The sequence below is a fragment of the Xyrauchen texanus genome, chromosome 34 (genome assembly GCF_025860055.1).
Source record: "Xyrauchen texanus isolate HMW12.3.18 chromosome 34, RBS_HiC_50CHRs, whole genome shotgun sequence".
NCBI classification, from domain to species: Eukaryota; Metazoa; Chordata; class Actinopteri; order Cypriniformes; family Catostomidae; genus Xyrauchen; species Xyrauchen texanus.
Genome location: NC_068309.1, coordinates 21575848 through 21594970, shown reverse-complemented (window position 1 = coordinate 21594970; position 19123 = coordinate 21575848). Strand labels below are relative to the sequence as shown.

Here is a 19123-nt window from a genome sequence, read left to right as displayed (position 1 = left end):
CTCTATATATATATATATTTATAATTAAAATCCTGTCATTGTTTACTAACCCGCAGGTTGTTCCAAACCTGTATGCTATGATTCCATGGAACACAAAACTTTCCATACAACAATAGTGTCTGTCAAGCTCCAAAAAGGACAAAAAAGCACCATAAAAGTGGTTCACATGACTTGCATTCTAAGTCTTCTGAAGCCATATGACACATTGTGTGAAGCTTTGTGTGAGGAGCAGACCACATTTGTCATATGGACTAAGTTTATGTTAACTTATATGATGTTTTTATGGTGTTTTATTTTTGTCCTATCAGGAGCTTAGAAGATATTGCTACTATGAACTGTAATTGTATGGAAATAGCTATATAAAGATTTTTTCATTCTACTTCAATTCTACTCTGGTGTTCCATAGAACACCATGCAGTGAGTAAATAAGGACATCATTTTCATTTTTGGGTGAATTATTCCTTTAATAGATATGCAAAAAAGGTGTTTATGGGGAGGTGCTGTGTTTTGAGGAGGTGTAGTGCTCAACCACTGCTATAATAACCCGGTCTCACACTAAAATGTTTACTGCATAATTTGTCAGGTGTACAGAGATGTCATCTCAAAGCTGTTACAGATGGGACGAGCATCATCTGTGGAGCTTACAGCAGTTTAGTGATCACGACCCCCCAAATCTGTCCTTGCCAACTCACACAGATGTTTACTGGGTTGAAGTATAATGAGCTGGGCACATGTGCGCTCGCCTAAAAGACCCAGATAATGGAGTTAGGGCCTATAAACATAAAACCGGCTTTGTTAATCAAGGCAGGGAAAAAACTCTAAAATGGACTTTAAAGGAAACTGAAAAACATTATTTTTTTGTGTTGGTGAGATATTTGGAGAAGCAAGTAGGATGCACAGAGAGAGCAAGTTCTCCTCATCCCAGACAATCCCTACACTCATTCCAAATTTCTCCCTTATCACCAATGGTGCAGTAGCGCTAGGTGACACTAACGGGAGATGGACAGAACGCAGCTTCCATCTCTCTCTCTGTCTTAACTGCTGGTTAGCACTGCTCAGGGGGAGATAAAACTGGTTTGCTATCCGGCACGAAACAATTTCACAGCTGCTGAGGCATGCTCAGATGCAGGTGACAGGAGAGGGAAGAGTGTCGGTGTGGCAGAGGCTGCAGATAAATGCAATCTGGCACAGTTTTTTTACGAATTCCTGTAAATGCGGGTTAAATTGGGATCTTTGATAAGGGGGAACCCCAACAATATTCTATTCAATTTTCTATTCAACATGTGTTTTTGCAATGGTTGAGCATTGTAATCAATCACGGACAAGTCTGTTGCTCACTTCTGTGTATAATTTATTGAAAATTATTTGAATAACAGTTTTGTTTTTCATTCCAATGAGGGGGCCAATGTGACGTTGACTGTTAAGGCTCTGTATTCATTTACTGATAAAACAGCTATAAAGTAGTTCAGAAACATAAAAATACATACAAAATATGGCATGCAGTTAAAATAAGCATTTTAAAATATCAAGGGAAATAACTGACCATTTTGATTTTTGTTATTATAATTCAGCACTTCATTACAATAAAGTTTTACACATTAACATTAGCTCCATCTCAGGTCGGTAACTTCACTGCTGTCTCAGTAAGCAGAAACACTCCTCTGTGACTGTCTGTCTGTCTGTCTGTCTGTCTATCTATCTCTCTCTCTCTCTCTCACGTTACCTCCCCCTAGACTGGCCAGGATGTGGCCTCCGCAGGGTCTTTTTTCCCCCTGAAAGAATAGGACCGGGAAAGACTGCCTTCCCCGATGCATTTCATAGGGTTAAGATAGCCCAGCCACTTCACATCCTATGTGAGAGACATAGAGAGAGAAAAGGCGTGGCTGCCGGGCTTGCTCCCATGCTTTAGGGCTGAGTGATAAAACAATATTGATATTTATCACAATAAAGAATATGTCATAGTTACTGTTGTAACCTCCGTTCCCCGAGGGAAGGAACGAGACGTTGTATCGAATGAAGTGACACAAGGGGTCTTCCTGGGATGCCAAACATACCTCTGAACCTGAGAAAAGGCCAATGTCAAGTTGGCAGACAGAATTTGCATTTGAATTTGCCCCGCCCCGGACATAAGGGTGTAAGGGAAGGGGGGCAGTGAGTGCCAGTCAGGATTTTGCACTGAGGAGCCGGAAATAAGGTATGGCCATTTACAGTGGTAGGTCTAGTGCTGTGGCAGGAGGGACACAATGTCTCGTTCCTTCCCTCAGGGAACGGAGGTTACAACAGTAACCATGACATTCCACATCTGTCACTCACTTAATGTTGTGTCGAATGAAGTGACACAAGGGGTCCCATATAAAAACGGCATGCACTAACCGTGTTACGTGAACTGCCGAGACAGGTGCATGCAGGCTACTGCTTGCTAGAGGCAACTGTGAAGGCTGCATGTAGCCCTCCCCAACGCCCCCAAAGAGGTGTCACATATATACCTTAGGTTCCCCGCACCCCTGAGGGGGGGGAACAGGCGCTACATGATTAGCATGGGAGCAAGCCCGGCAGCCCACGCCTTTTCTCTCTCTATGTCTCTCACATAGGATGTGAAGCGGCTGGGGCTATCTTAACCCTATGAAATGCATCGGGGAAGGCGGTCTTTCCCTGTCCTATTCTTTCAGGGGGAAAAAAGACCCTGCGGAGGCCACATCCTGGCCAGTCTAGGGGGAGGTAACGTGTGGCAAATACACCATGAGGGTTGTGAAGCCGTACTTGGGAAATGGCGTGGTGGTAGGTCCAGCCTAATGAGGGGGGACTCTACAAGCACGGCGACCGGGGCAGTGGGGTCTGCTGACAGGGGGACCGTACCACGGGAAATACATCACAGGGAGTTTGCCTGAAAAGGGAACTAAGCCCGTGGAGCCCAACCCCAGTACAGAGCACCTGTGACTCGTAGTGGATCTGGCCGCAAATTGTTCTGCTGAATTCGCCGGCCAGAAGGCTATGGAGGAGAACATCCAGGGAGCGACGTGGAAACCTGGGATAGAAGGTGCACTGGATCAACTTGGTGAAGGGCGCTGTGTGCAAGCTGAACACCTGTTCGGTTGTGCCGCGTTACCGAGTTCTACCGGTTCGGACCAGACAAAACAAGGGACGAGACCGACTCAACCCTGAGATTTTAAAATTTGGCAAAGGTATTGGGTGTTGCCCAGCCCGCTGCTCTGCAGATGTCTGCTAAGGAGGTGCCATGGGCCAGTGCACACAAGGATACCACGCTTCTCGTAGGATGTGGTCGAATCCGCAAGGGGGCGGGCACAGCCTGGGTGTGATAAGCTAAGGAAATAGCATCAACGACCCAGTGAGCGAACCTCTTTTTGGAGATGGCGTTCCCTTTCTGCCGTCCGCTAAAGCAGACAAAGAGCTGCTCAGAACATCTAGAGCGCTGCATGCAGTCCAAATAGATATGAAAAGTATGTACCGGACACAGCAACGGGAAGGCTGGGTCTGCCTCCACACGGGGCAGCTTGCTTGCAGGCTCATGACCTGGTTGCCCGGTTGCGGCCTCAGGATAACGTGAGAATGTGCCGGACCGAACTCCAGGCAGGTGTCGCAGACAGAGAACGCATTCAGGTCCCCAACCCTCTTGATGGAGGCTAACGCGATCAGGAGGGCCATCTTCAGGGAGAGGACCTTGAGCTCAACTGAATCAAGCGACTCGAAGGGGGGTCTCTGAAGGCCCGAGAGGACCACAGAGAGATCCCAGGTGGGGAACAGGCTAGGCCGGGAAGGGTTCAGTCTCTGGGTGCCTTTCAGGAACCTGATAATCAAGTCGTGCTTACCTAGGGACTTGCCATCTACTGCGTCATGGTGGGCTGCGACAGCAGCTACATACACCTTCAAGGTGGAGGGGGACAGCCTCCCCTCCAGGCTCTCCTGCAGGAATGAATGGTCTTCGGCTCGAGAAGAACACCAATTCGCGAACAAATGCCACTTTAGGGCCACTTCCTGGTGGAGGGAACTCTGGCTTGGTTGATCGTGTCTACGACTGCAGGTTGTAGATCCTCTAGATCTTCCGCATCCTGTCCAGGGTCCAGATTTGGAGGTTCAGAGGTCTGGGTGCGGGTGCCAGAGGGTGCCGCATCCCTGAGAAAGAAGGGAATTTTCCAGGGAGGTGCTGTCGCAAGGAGGGTAAGATCTGAGAACCAGGCACGGGTGGGCCAGTAAGGGGCCACCAGGATGACCTGTTCCTCATCCTCCCTGATCTTGCACAGCACCGGTCTCACTGGGGGAAATGCGTACTTGCACAGCCCCCGGGGCCAGCTGTGTGCCAGCGCGTCTGTCCCGAAAGGAGCTCCTTTCAGGGAGTACCAGAGCGGGCAGTGGGAGTTGTCTTGGGAGGCAAAGAGATCTATCTCTGCCTTGTCGAATTGGTCCCATATCAGCTGGACCACCTGGGGGTGGAGCCTCCACTCTCCGCTGGGCGAAACCTGCTGCGACAGCTCATCCACTGTTGTGTTGCGGTTGCCAGTGATGTGAGTGGCGCGCAGTGACCTGAGTCGCAGCTGACTCCAAAGGAGGAGATGGTGACATATGACGAGAGTGCACGCCGCCTTGTTGATTTATGCATGCTACCATCACGGTGCTGTCTGAATGGATCAAGATGTGCTTGCCCCGGATTAGTGGGAGAAACCCACTAACCCGTAGGGCAAGAGATACAACCAACAACTCTAGGCAGTTGATGTGCCAATGCTGATGTGCCTGTTGCACACGGTGCCCCAACTCTGTCAAGAGGTGTCTGTGGTCACCACGACACATCTGGACACCCTGCGGCCAGGGGACTCCGGTCCACAGAAAGCAGAGGTCTTTCCAAGGATTGAAAGTCTGATGGCAAGAAGGGGTGATTGTCACACGGTATATGCCGTGGCGATCCACCAATCCATGCCCATCTCGGGACTCGAGTCTGTAGCCAGTGCTGAAGCGGTCTCATATGCATCAACTCGAGTGGCGCGATTACGGCTGAGGAGGCCATATGCCCCAGGAGCCTCTGGAATTGTTTTAGAGGAACCGCTGTGCCGGGCTTGAAGAGAGCGAGGCACCTGAGCACTGACTGAGCAAGCTCGTTGGTGAGACATGCTGTCATTGAGACTGAGTCTAACTCCATGCTGAGAAAAGAAATGCTCTGAACCGGGACGAGCTTACTCTTTTCCCAGTTGACCTGAAGCCCTAGACGGCTGAGGTGCCTGAGCACCTGGTCCCTGTGAGTGCACAGTACCCAGGATGAGCCAGTCGTCGAGGTAGTTGAGTATGCGGATGCCCACTTCCCTTAGCGGGGCAAGAGCTGCCTCTGCAATCTTTGTGAAGACACGAGGAGACAGGGACAGGCTGAAGGGGAGGACCTTGTACTGATACACCTGGCCGTCGTACGTGAACTGTTAGAAGGGTTGGTGTCGAGGCAGAATGGAGACGTGGAAGTACGCATCCTTCAGGTCTACCGCCGCAAACCAATCTAGCTGTCGAACGCAGGTATGAATCTGTTTCTGCGTGAGCATTTTGAACGAGAGTCTGTGTAAGGCCCGGTTGAGAACTCGCAGGTCCAAGATTGGACGCAACCCGCCGCTTTTTTTGGGTACGATGAAGTAAGGGCTGTAGAAACCCTTCTCCATCTCGGCTGGAGGGACAGGCTTTATAGCATCCTTGAAGAGCAGGGTCGTGATCTCTGCTTGTAAGGAACTGGCTTTCACATGGAAGTGGAGCGAACACCGCTGAAACGAGGCAGGAGCAGGGCAAACTGAATCACGCAACCGAGTCGGATGGTCCTAGGTAGTTCTCGACGGTGTCGCCGAAGAGGCCGAGCTGGGAGACGGGGGCGTTGAGAAAGCGTGCCTTGTCAACGTCATGCATCTTGACCATGTTCAGCCAGAGGTGACGCTCCTGGACCATGAGTGTGGCCATCGCCCGCCCAAGTGCCTGCACTGTGACCTTCGTGGCTCTGAGAGCGAGGTCGGTGGCAGAGTTCCTGCAGCACGTCGGGGTCGGAACTACCCAGGTGCAGATCTTTGAGTGGCTTGGCTTGGTGAACTTGCAGGAGAGCCATGGCATGCAGGGGCATTATTTGACATTTGGCTCATTCATCTCTTCCAGCTGAGAGAGCACCTCCCTGGCACTTGGTATGGACAAAAGTGTCCAAAGTGTTTAATTCAGATATTTATCTAAATGTTGCCTTGAGCTTATGGCTGAACCCCAAATGATGTATTAATAAGTGCCCTTTCTGCTGATCAGAGTGGATTGTGAGGGGGGTTACTACACTCGGTGACCTATATGAGAGTAGTGTGTTGATATCCTTTGATCCCACTCAGGTTCAACATTTTGGGATCCCCAGATCTCAGTTTTTTAGGTATTTACAGCTGTGCCACTTGCTCTGTACTATGTTTGGGAATAACATACACCCCCCTAATGTGACAGATACTATGGGAGGGTTGAATACTGCTTTTGGAAAAGGTCACGAGGCATCAGTGTATTACTCCATTCTAATTCAGAGTCTGGGGGATGGAGCTTCAACCTCTATCAATAGATTGTGGGAGAAAGATTTAAACTTGGAATTGGATGAGGGAGAGTGGGCTAATATTCTAAAAATATCAAGTCTGCATCTAGAAATGCAAGAGTGCGCCTTACGCAATTCAAGATTTTACATCAGTTCTATTGGACCCTCTCTAGATTGTATAGGCTTGGTCTTATAAACACACCAACCTGCTGGCGATGCCAGTCAGAGGATGGAGACATAACCCATGTCTTTTAGTGGTGTGTTAAGATCCAGGAGTTTTGGTTGAAGGTTCAGAGTATGATGAGTGATGTATTAGGCACTCTGGTATCATTTTGCCCCAGACTCTGTATTTTAGGCAATGGGGCAGTCATCAATATTTAAAATAGATGCGTAAAGAGTTGGGTCTTAACCAGTGTCATGATCGCCAAACAGATTATTTTAAGGGGTTGAAGGTCGTCTGGAGCTCCTAATTGCAGGAGTGGTGCTCGGAGATGGGAAGCGTGGCTGCCTTTGAAGAAGGGTTATTTAGAAGAATGGGGAAGTTTAACTTGTTTGTGGAGAAATGGGGTGGATAAATGTCATTAATGGATGTGTGATTATTATTAATAGAAATTTTATTTGTTTATTTATTTTATTAGTGTGTGTGTGTGTGTGTATAATTAAAATATAATTTACGGCCACTGGCATTTACACAACATAGATGTTTACATGGATTTAAACAGTTAATCAGCCCGAAGTAGCTGCCATAGTTGCGTGGGTTAAATGTACAAATACTGCTTATGCCATGCGGGATGCGGGACAATGCGCACTGATATATTGCTGCAGATTTAAAAATGTACACTTAAAAACTGATGTCACAAGAGCACATATTTACAGAATCACCCTGAAAATTACTATCACCATATCACAGAAAAGCCTGTGTTATCATTAGAGCCAAAATTTACCTCAACTTGTTGCCTTAAATTGGAGCTGCAATTTTAATCTTGAAATATCCGCTTGTCTTGGTGTTAAATGAAGGCATTGCATGTCGAAACTATTATTTTTACTGTGCAGAGTGAAGAAAGTGTTTCACTTCAGAGCATGGTGCTGCAGCAGTGATGGACTCAGCTTGAGTGACAGCATGCGCATTTGTGTGAACTTCCGCTTTCGTAAAAGTCCCATTCAATATTCCGTCACTAAATTATACATTCATTAAAATTAAACCCAGTAATGTAATGACAGGAACGCCACCCACTGTCAATTTAAGGTACTCATTTTACTCATTAAACCTACTCTAAAAGTAATTTGTTCCCAATAATTTACTCAAGTAAATGTAACAGAGTAAGTGTAGCACGTTACTACCCACCTCTGGAGGTGAGCACATGAAACTCAACATGCTTCGCACTCAGCTCGCTTTCGTTCTGTTGTTAGCTAATGTTAACACATACAACATCATTGTAAAGTGTTACCAATAACATTAAAATGACTTCTAACACTGACACCAGTGAAAAGAAGAGAATAGTTAAATATTCCACAGATAGTAGGATTTTTATATGGAAAACTGCACCCAAGTCTCTCTTTGTAAGTTCACTACTGTCCATATATTTTTAAAGTTAATTATATGCACTGTTAATGCATTATGCTAATAGAATTCAGTGGGCCAAGATCAGTTTCTATATTTATAAAGTTTCTATCTGCTTAGATCTGTAGATATAGCTGACATTCTACCAAAAGGAAAGAATGTAGTCGAGTAAAACTAATCATACCTTTTCTCACACCAAGCTTCCATGTAGGAGACAAGTAACTGTGATGACAGCTCAAATTATGAGCCAAATATATGACTGCAAGCACAGCCCTGCATCCACAATAAATGCAAATTAATTAAAATTTATGAATTGGTTAATTAATGTTGTTTGAAATGCTTTTCTTTGAGTTTCATTGTTTATGTCGCACTTAAAAGTATTTCCTGACCTATTTAAACATGCTTGCTAGTTTGCATCGATACATTTCACTAGCTGAATTGTATACTGACCTAATTGTTCAGTAATAATTTGTATTATTCTTTTTGTGCTGCTCACAAACACTGCTGTGTGTGAATACTATACGTGTCTGTATCTAGTTTTTGTTTTAAAGGCAGTTTGGCCTTTTTGCCTTTGGATGAATAGGATATTTGTGTTTCTTTGAAGTTCGTACTTCATATTGACCAGGAAGCTTATCATAATAGAGCACAAGCCAACACTGAGCACTGCATTAGAGCGCCACATCTGCGTTTTAAATATGCAGAGGCTTTGATCCCATTCCCCTTGGCAAAGCCTGACAGGGAATGTACCTAATTCAGTCAGCATGACTGAATGAGATTGTCTTTTGAAGTTGGTAAATGCTGCGTAACCACCCACAACTCTAAAACAGGGGTTTGATCAGCATTTGGATTACTGACAAATCTTTTGACTGTTGACATATTTAAATGTAACATTGTAGTGTTGCTTATGGTATGTTTTTATGTTGTTTTTTTTTATTTAAATTTTCTTTTCAAGGGCACTAGACAATAAATATATGAACAGACAGACAGACAGACAGATAGATAGATAGAGTGTGTGTGTATGTGTGTGGTTTTGTGTGTGTGTGTGTGTGTGTGTGTGTGTGTGTGTGTAAGGGCTGTTGATTTAACACATTAATTTAGTGTGATTAATTGAAAAATAATGCATAAAAACATTTATGCAATGAAACATTCCCCTGAATGTAAATTTTGTAATATGTTATGTTCCTACCATCAGCAGTAGAGGGCTGTCAATGCTCCGGCTGTACAGGCAACACACTTTGTCAAATCAACTATTGGGCAGCACATCCTTCCACAGACACGCATTTACGATCAGTTACAGCTGTACTGAGCACAACAGAGACGTGCTTTTTCACATTTCTAACTATGTTCAACTTGACACATTGTCCCAAAACAGACAGACAGACTGTCAGTAGCCTAGTTTCCATCCACCTTTCACACTATTTTGTTATCGACAAAGTGAAAATGCAAAAACTAAAATGTCGACATTTGCAGCCTTCTGCCCATTTCCATTCAAATGAACTTTCATTGATAAAAAGGTCATGCCTAAAAAAAACCTTTGTCACACAAGTTTTGGTTTAGCGCAAAAGAAATCTGCCCTGAAGCCATTTCCATTCAGAAATGTGTTTATCGCTAATTCGCCTCCCAGATGTCCCTAATTTTTTTCCTCCGATGTTTTGGTAAAATGGGGAGATTATTGAGACAATTCATTCAAATTAGCTAGTATACGGTACTATCATTTTAATTTCACAATTAAAAGCAATCAGAAGAGGAGGAATTACAATCAAAAGGGAGCAGTTGCCCTTCTGATAGGACTGTATTATTGGCACTGATGTTGCACCTATCGCAGGTTGGCACCGGTTCCGACCTGAAAGCGGATCGTCATGGCCCTGTTCAAGCTGGCAACCTGCACCAAGTAGTGGGGAAACTTTCTGTCTCAGTATAAGGACCATCAATCGATGTGTATATGCTGTGTGCACAGCTATAAAATAAAAATAATTATGCAGTGTAATATCAGGGTTTACACATGATACATTCCTGATATTCAATATTTTGAACAATTATCTAATCAAAAGCATCGCCATTACAACTGCATTAGGTCCCGCATATTTCTCCAGCAACTTTTAATGACCAACTTCATTATCATATAAAATTTATTTTAGCTTCAAAATGCAAATTTATATTTTCTGAAGAAGCAGTAAATGCGATCAGAGGTAAAGAGGGTTAGATTTAAAATATTTAAAAGTTTTAAAATGTTCAAAGTCAAGTTTCTGAAAGCAACCTCAGCATTGGACAAATAGTTCTAATAGTTTATAGACTTGAAAAAAGTGCAGAACATTCTGAGAACATCATTCAGCCAACTTTATTCATCTACAGAACAGGGTAAATCAAATTTTTAAGTTTGAGAAAAAGCATATATAGGTCTTTTTTTTTTCGTTTGGTAATGAATTTTTTTAATTTAATGCTTTTTTCGTTTGATAATTTATTTAATTTTTTGCCGAATTTGCCTGCATTTTTTCAAAAGTAGACTATACAATAATTGAATAGAATTGGGCTGTAAGTGTTCCAAAAACAAAAAGTGTTCCAAAAAAAAAAAAAAAAAAAACACGCTGAAGCTTTTCACCTAGTATTGGATATTTATTCAGAATTTAAAACATCTTTGTGCACAGAAATTATATGTTTTATGTTTTGTGGGCTAATTCCGTGACTGCCGTCTATTATTTTGAATGGTGTGGAAAAGAAACTTTAATAAATAAACGGATGGATACTGCGATTAAATTAATCGCAAACAGTGGCCATTCATTTGTTCAACGTGCAGGAGATATTTGCGTTGGGACTCCTTGAAGTGTCACGTTTGCAGATCGGCTCTATATGCCGTAAAGATCAATCCATAATCCCGTACAATAAATTGGCTTTCAATACTGTTGTCATGATTAACACAGGTTAACGATTGGGGCAAACTCTGTCATGTGACACTACATTTTTGTAGTGTCACAAAAAGTGTTTCCAAACTAGTTTTTCGTGACATTTGATGTATCGACATAGAGTTTATGCCCTTGAGTTAAACGGAAAAATGTTATGTCGACAGTTGTGACATTTTAGCGATAATGTGCGTTTCCATCAGCTTTATTTTGATGTGCTAAAACTTTTTTTGCAAAGGACCCATCAGATGTCATTGAAATAGTTCACATGAAATATCACACCTGTCTCTGTAACAGCCCTTGGCTTGGTAAACAGTGGCGAAAAAGGTGTCTGCGGGTCATGGTCAGACACTTTGTTTAGCCAATCAGAAGACTTTCGGCTTGTCAGTCACTGTGTACTTGCTTGTATAAGTGCTGATGCTTTGTCCTGCTCCCACAAAATGCTCAAGGTGGTACGGAAATCCACTCGGGTAACCCTACCTTCCATTTGCTATAATAACACTGTCTCCAGCTGTGTCTGTGTGTGCATGGGTCTTTGGAGTGTGGGGTTTTGGAAAGAGGGGTCGTGGCTTATGAACAGCTAAGTCTGGTGGAAGTTCCAGAATGGCAAGAATCACTTACAGCACCTATAAGACAAACTTAAAAATTATTAGATTGATTAGATAACATAAATCATTGATTAGATAACACAATAACATCCAAGTGCCGTTTAAATACAGATACCACAAGCACACTTTACATGCCAAATATTTTACAAAAATACGTTTATATTATGAATTTATAAAAATTCTGTTCAAAATGAAAACCAAAAGTACTTTCTGGTTGTAGAACAGGTAAATAGTTAACGTGCTGAATTACACCTGTAGCTACTCTGCTGATACCCCTGTTTGAATCCTTTAACAATCACCTTGACATCAGTTGGTTAAAAGTTATCCACACCATCAGGATTTTCTGACTGAAGGAAGGAAAGTGTATCTCTCTGTATATATACTTTTATTTTCTGTTGGCTTTTTTAAATTATTTTAATTATTATCTCGGTCTTGTTGCTGTATTGTTTGTGCACTGGAAGATTCTGTCACCAAGAAGAATTCCTTGTATATGTAAACATCCTTTGCAATAAAGCTACTTTGGATTCTGATTCATTCTGATTATGATTCTGAAATAAGCCCCTTGCCTCACCAAAATAAGCATGTAAAGAGTTCCAGTAAGAAAGAAGCGGGAGCTGGGGTTGCAGTTCACATAAGTGCGATTTTATTCTCCAAGTTATAACTCAAAATGTGCTTTTCAGCAAGTCTTTTACTTTGTACACACAGCTTCAATTATAACAGTCAGCATAAACTCAATGAAACAAAACAGCTTTTCAGCCTATCTTCTGTGAGTGTGCATCTCGGACTCTCTCTGCCTCTGGCATTCCACTGGCCTTTTCAAGCCCGTGTCTGCCATCACTGAAATGAGACACAGTTTTTAATAACAACAATCACCAGGTGATGGTCCTTACTGCTTCCTCTCTCCCCACTGACAGACACATGACTACGTCCCACTCCACATGCCCATTTACATTTATGCATTTGGCAGACGCTTTTATCCAAAGCGACTTACAGTGCACTTATTACTGGGACAATCCCCCCGGAACAACCTGGAGTTAAGTGTCTTGCTCAAGGACACAATGGCGGTGGGGTTCGAACCAGTGACCATCTGATTAACAGCCCTGTGTTTTAGCCACTATGCCACCACCACTCATTATATACCCCCACCGCCCGACTCAGGCCCAGGCCCCATCCAGCCTACTAACCTCCCCATTCCTGGAGAGGCAATCAGCCACAACCATCTGCTGCCCCGGCCTGTGGACCACCTTAAATTTGAACAGCTGAAGTGCCAGGTACAAAAGAATGATCCGCACATTTGTATCCTTCATGGGGTGGAGCCAGAGAAGTGGTGCGTTTTCCGAGCAGAGGATGAAAGCCTACCCCAGCAGGTAATAGCGGAGGATTAGGACTGCCCGTTTGATGGCCAGGCAGTCTTTCTCAATCGTGTGGTACTTAGTCTCCCTCAAAGTGAGCTTACGACTTCTGTACAGCACAGGCCACTCCACCCCCTCCACCTCCTGCGAGAGCATTGCTCCCAACCCCCTCTCTAATGCATCCATCTGCAAAATGAAGGGGAGAGATAAGTTTGGAGCATGTTTAAGAGGCCGACCACAGAATGCAGATTTCACTCTCGTGAAAGCCTGTTGGCACGCCTCAGTCCACTGGACTGTATAGAAGCCGATCACATAAAATTTACCTTAAATTATGGAGAGAGGCGGTCTCCATGTCCATGGTGATGATCGTTCTGGAAAGGGTGGAGCTCGAAACCAAATGGAAGATTGACGAATTAGTGTAATCTGAATTTTCTCAGGATAATGGTGTTAAGGAGATCTGCCAATACCCCTTTGTTAAATCCAGTCTCTAATAAAATTGAGCCACACCCTACCGATCGAGCAGTTCATTAATTCGGGGCATTGGGTATGCATCATATTTAGACACTGCATTGACTTTCTGGTAATCTACACAGAACCGGACAGACCTGCTCTTAGGTACAAGAACAACTGGGCTGGCCTAATCGATGTGTGATTCTTCTATTACCCCATCTCGAGCATTGCCTCTAATTTGTCCCAAATACCTTTTTTCTTGTGTTCGTGCAAGCGGTATGGCCGACTATGCACTACCACTCCTGGTGGGGTCTCGAGATGGTGTTGTATGATGTTCGTATGACTGGGAAATGGAGAGTTCAGGTCCGCAAATTCATAATGCAACGAGGCCACCCGCGAGCTGGGACTGTGAGAGGTGTTCTCCACAAGGACCGGAATGAATGGATCGGCTTTGAACTGGCCTTCACCTCCAGCCCGAGCTCTGCCCTTTCCAGAACTACCATCGCCATGGACATGGGGACCGCCTTTCTCCATAATGTAAGGTAAATTTGACATGCTCACCTTCTATCCATTCGTTTACCTCATAATCGTGATCCCTGACTCGCCGTGTAACCTTAAAGGGAGTAATATTGAGCACGACGTGGGTAGTAATACAAATACTTTGTCTTCTGTTGCAAATTCCCTTAGCTGGGCACCCCATTATAGAGTCCCGAGGAGCTGTCGGGAAACTTTGTCTCTCTTGAGCTTGAAATTTTTGTGTGACAACAGACACAGTGTGTGTAGCTTTGCTTGAAGATCAAGGACATCGTGAATTACATTTTTGCTTTGGGAAGGTCCTTCCTCCCACGCCTCCCATATGATGTCAAGCACCCCACAGGGCTAACATCCATACAGGAGCTTGAAATGGGAAAACCCTGTGGAGGCTTGCAGGACCTCCCTGACTGCAAATAATAGACAAATAATTACTTGCCACTTGGCAAGTAATATTGAGCTCGACGTGGGTAGTAATACAAGTACTTTGTCTTCTGTTGCAAATTCCCATAGCTAGGCACTCCATTATAGAGTCCTGAGGAGCTGTCTGGAAACGTTGTCTCTCTTGAGCTTGAACTTTTTGTGTGACAACAGACCCAGTGTGTGTAGCTTTGCTTGAAGATCAAGGACATCGTGAATAACATTTTTGCTTTGGGAAGGTCCTTCCTCCCACACCTCACATTTGATGTCAAGCAACCCCACAGGGCTAACATCTATACAGGAGCTTGAAGTGGGAAAACCCTGTGGAGGCTTGCAGGACCTCCCTGACTGCAAATAATAATGACTACAAATCATATTTTTCAGGGGTGGCACGGTGGTGCAGCGGTTAGCACTGTCGCCTCACAGCAAGAAGGTCGTGGGTTCAAACCCTGGTTGCCTGGCCTTTCTGTGTGGAGTTTGCATGTTCTCCCCGTGTCTGCGTGGGTTCTCTCCGGGTACTCCGGCTTCCTCCCACCATCCAAAAGACATGCAGGCTAGGTTAATTGGTGTCTCCAAAAAAATTGCCGTAGATGTGGATGTGGAGGTGAGTGTGAGTGTATGTCTGTCTATGTGTGGCCCTGCGATGGACTGGCGACCTGTCCAGGGTGTCCCCCGCCTTTCGCCCAATGTTAGCTGGGATAGGCTCCAGCCCCCCCGCGACCCTGTACACAGGATAAGCGGTTGACGATGGATGGATGGATGGATTTTTCAGGGGTTGATTAAATCGTTTAACCAGCCCATCAATTTGCGGTGGGCAAATTTAAAGCTGGTGTGATTCGATTTAATCCCCAGAAATGAATTAAGTTTGTGCAGTGTACGTGACATAAAGGTTGTGCCTTGATCGGTGAGGATCTCCTTCGGAATCCCCACCTGGGAGATCATTTTGAAGACTGTCTCCGCAACACTGCATGCTGAGATGTGCGTAGAGGCACCGCTTCCGGATATCGCATTGCGTAATCTACCAAGACTAACACAATCCGATATCAGCATGCTGACCACTCTAATGGCCTGATAAGGTCCATACCAATTCTTTCAATGCGGGCCTCGATTAACAGTAATGGTCGCAACGGTGCACTTGGGGTGGCCGGTGGATTCAACAACTGACATTCGTGGCATGCCGCACACCATCTGGCACATCCCTGCGAGTGCCCAGCCAATAAAAGTGGACCATTAATCGGCGCAGTTTTTTTTCTTGTCCTAAGTGGCCCACCATGGAATTATGGTGAGCCACCTGGAAAAGTGTTTCCTGACAGCTTCTCGGGACTAATAATCTAAAAATATGTATATGTGAGGGAAACATCAGGCTGGAGTTTCTGGCCATCGATTACTCTCACTTGGTCAAAGGCGTGTATAAGGATTTCGTCACATGACTCTTCTAGAGGGAAATCCCCCTCCAGGAACTCCCTCAGGTTGGGAATGCTGGAGGATTCCCCTCCTATGTCATTGAAGTGATTATTGAAGTGGTCATGTGTAGTCATGTGTAGACTGCCCTGGCTCCGCCTCCTCAACAAATCACACACCGAGATTTTAGTTTACAGGACCCATCCACACATAACGCTTTTAGAAGCCTTTAAAACCCAGGTCAGCTGGTCCCCAGAATCAGTGGATTAACCAGCTTAATTAACTGCGGCCTCCACTGTATGCTTTTTCCCCTGCATTTGAATAACAGCTGTCACTACCAGATATTCCACCAGTGCTTGGTATGTACACCCCTTAATTTTTACCGGTATGAGATACATTCCAGTTTGATCGGGGGCAGTCTGTGGCATGTTGGGGACCCAGATCCACGGCCCCACCGGTCTTTGATGTGTCTCGGCTCCCCACAACTCCAACAGACTGGCACAGGCTCCCCGGCTACACTCGTGGTGGCAGAGACATTGAGAGGGAGGAGAGGGAGGGACAAGAGGGAGAGGAGCAGCAAGATAGAGAGAGATCTAGGCGGCGCCATCCACCGATGTGGAGTGAAGGCACTGAACCCATTTTGAGGTTCCTCGGGGCAGGCAAACGGTCAGATGCTCCAGCACAATCAGCTTGATGATGTCTTCCACACCGCAACCTTCCTCGGCTAGCTTCCATTTCTGGCAGTCATCACAGAGCTGCTGGGCAAACGAGAAAGGGCAGCCGCAAGGGTTCCAGCACACAAGAGATGGTGTTGTGCTGGGCTCTGGCTTATATGGCCATGATGGCGTATGCATAGGGCGGTGCACCAATTGTCACTAGCCAATCAAATTGCTGTGATGGTATAGGATTTCAAGGTCATTGCCCCTGGGAAAAGCTCCCATGGCATCAGCTACTGACGCAAAATCAAAGTTACCAACATAAAAGGGAACTAATCTTAATCTTAAATTGGGTCAAAATACCTTTGGGTTCTTCTCAACATTGACTGAATGAATATGTTAAATAAAGTTTTATAATACTTGTTGATGTTAATGGAATGTCAAACTTTTTGTTTAAATGTTTTATGTTCGGGTCAAATCAGAAGCATGCTAGTTTTCAATGCAGCTGTGCTCACTTGAGTGAAGAGTGTCACAAGATCTCTCTCTTTCTCTTTCTCTCTCTCTCTTACATACACACACACACAATCAGTTATGTCTTGTTTAACTGCACAATGTTGATTAATACTTTTTTACTGGGTCATTGCATCTACATACTTCACAGGCTCATTTCATGATCACTCAAGATTCAGCAAAATTCTTTCAGATTAAATGTCTTCAAACACGTCTCCACTGATTGCCTTTCTGAAACTTTTGAAGTGTTTGGCTGTCCATAATTGTAAGCAAGAGTTGTAATATGAAAGACTATGTTCATCAGAGCTGGAGTGGAACAGCACAGGCCTCCTGCTGAATGTAGAGACAGAGTCTCAGGAGTGCTTAACTCAATGGAGTGTGTGTTTTTCCTTGAAAGTTACAAGATTTAAATGATATTCAGAGAGTTGCATCATTTTCTTACAATACTGACATTCAGGAAGACATAAAGAAACAGAGGCTTCAACATATTGGGCTGAAACAAATGTGTATCCATTCAAGCAGCTGCCTGTTGTGAATATTCAGATCTAGCCATATCTACATTCTCATCAGTGTTGTGTTTTTAAGGTTTGACTGTGCTGCAGAAGATCTTGGACACAGCTGCTGAGAACAACTGGCAGGTGACATCCATCAACTTTGACACACTGACGGAGGCAGCATTCTTGAAAGCCATCCAAGATCTAGAGAATAAGAAGGAGTACAAGATCATTCTGGATTGTGAGCTGGAGAGACTCAATTCCATTTTAAACTTGGTGAATACTAGGGTATAAATATTTTGGTTGAACTATAGTTAAGGTGAAATAAACGACACATTACTGTACAGTATATAGTGCATATATTCTATTGTAAACCCATAACCATATAATAGAAAGACACAAAATGATTTGCTTTGGGACAGCTCAGTCTAGAACAGACAAAACTTTTTCATTTTGAGGCAGTCTTTCATACTGACTGGAATATTTACATTTACATTACATTTAATCAATTAGCAAATGCTTTTATCTAAAGCCACTTACAAATGAGGAATGTTTTTTTCAATATAGAACATTACATATCTTTTTGGAAAGCAAATACCCTTTTCTGCATGCTTAAAATGAATGCTTCACTCAAAATTAAAACGGTGTCATTGTTCAGTCACCATCATGGCATTATAACCCATTTGGCTTTCTTTCTTCTGTGGAACACAAAACGTAATACTTTACAAAATCATCACGCAGGTCTTTTCCATACAATTGCAGCTCATAGTGACAATGGATGTTAAGGAAAACACCATAAAATATCATAAAAGTAGTCCAAATGACTTGTGTGGTATATTCCAAGTCTTCTGTAGACATATGATGGCTTTGTGTAATAAACAGACGGAAATTGAAGTCATTGTTCACTAATAATCTTCAGTTCTATCAGGAAGACTCACAGATTTTAGTAAAGCGGGGGCGGGGCCGGGCTAGAATGTCGCACGCCCGGTCCCCAATCGGCCTGATGGGGTGCGCGAGGGATAAAGGCGGCCGGTGACGACGGTTCGAGAGAGAGAGAATTACGGGCATGTCCGTCATGTGTGGGTTTATGTTTGTGTTTTGGTTTAAGTTTTCATTAAATTATCATTTATATTGACAAGCCGGTTCTCGTATCATCTTAACCCCCTTACATTGGTGCCGAAAACCTGGGAGGGAGGAGGAGGCGAGAACCATCGTCACCGGCCGCCTTTATCCCTCACATGAACCATCAGGCCGATTGGGGACCAGGCATGTGACATTCTAACCCCCCCCTCCGCTCCACACCGTGCAATAATTATTATTTATATATATAGGAACTGTGCAATATCGTTATGAAATGACATTGCAAGCAGCAAGAAATGTCACCTTTTGTGCTCCACTGAAAATAATTTACAGGCTTTGAACTACATGAGGGTAATGAAGAGTAAATAATGAGAATTTTTTTTTTTTGGTGAACTAGTCCTTGATGTTATGTCCTTTCTTCACAAAGCAAAGGCAAACAATTATTTGAGGGACAAAGAATTCCTTCTTCAGGCTACTTGCAATTACATTCCTCCCTATTCACCATCCAAACTGACAAGACCTCCAAGAACCCATGCCAAAAGAAATGATCAGATACTAGCATAAGACACAATTAACCCTGACTGAAGACATTGGTCTTCACAGGTGTTCTTGCCGTCTTGTTGCATATAGTCAT

At 44.2% G+C, this 19123-nt stretch overlaps 1 protein-coding gene across 4 annotated transcripts in view; it reads left to right on the top strand.

Moving 5' to 3' along the window:
* LOC127628214 (glutamate receptor 1-like) overlaps positions 1-19123 on the top strand; it is a 119430-nt gene that overhangs the window by 18544 nt on the left and 81763 nt on the right. For all 4 annotated transcript variants that reach the window (XR_007968619.1, XM_052104973.1, XM_052104975.1 and 1 more), the window contains exon 4: positions 17501-17685. Coding sequence is in view for 3 of the 4 variants with exons in the window: in XM_052104973.1 (XP_051960933.1) it covers positions 17501-17685 (185 nt within the window). In the remaining variant the exon portion in view is untranslated. The remainder of the gene's footprint in view (positions 1-17500; positions 17686-19123) is intronic.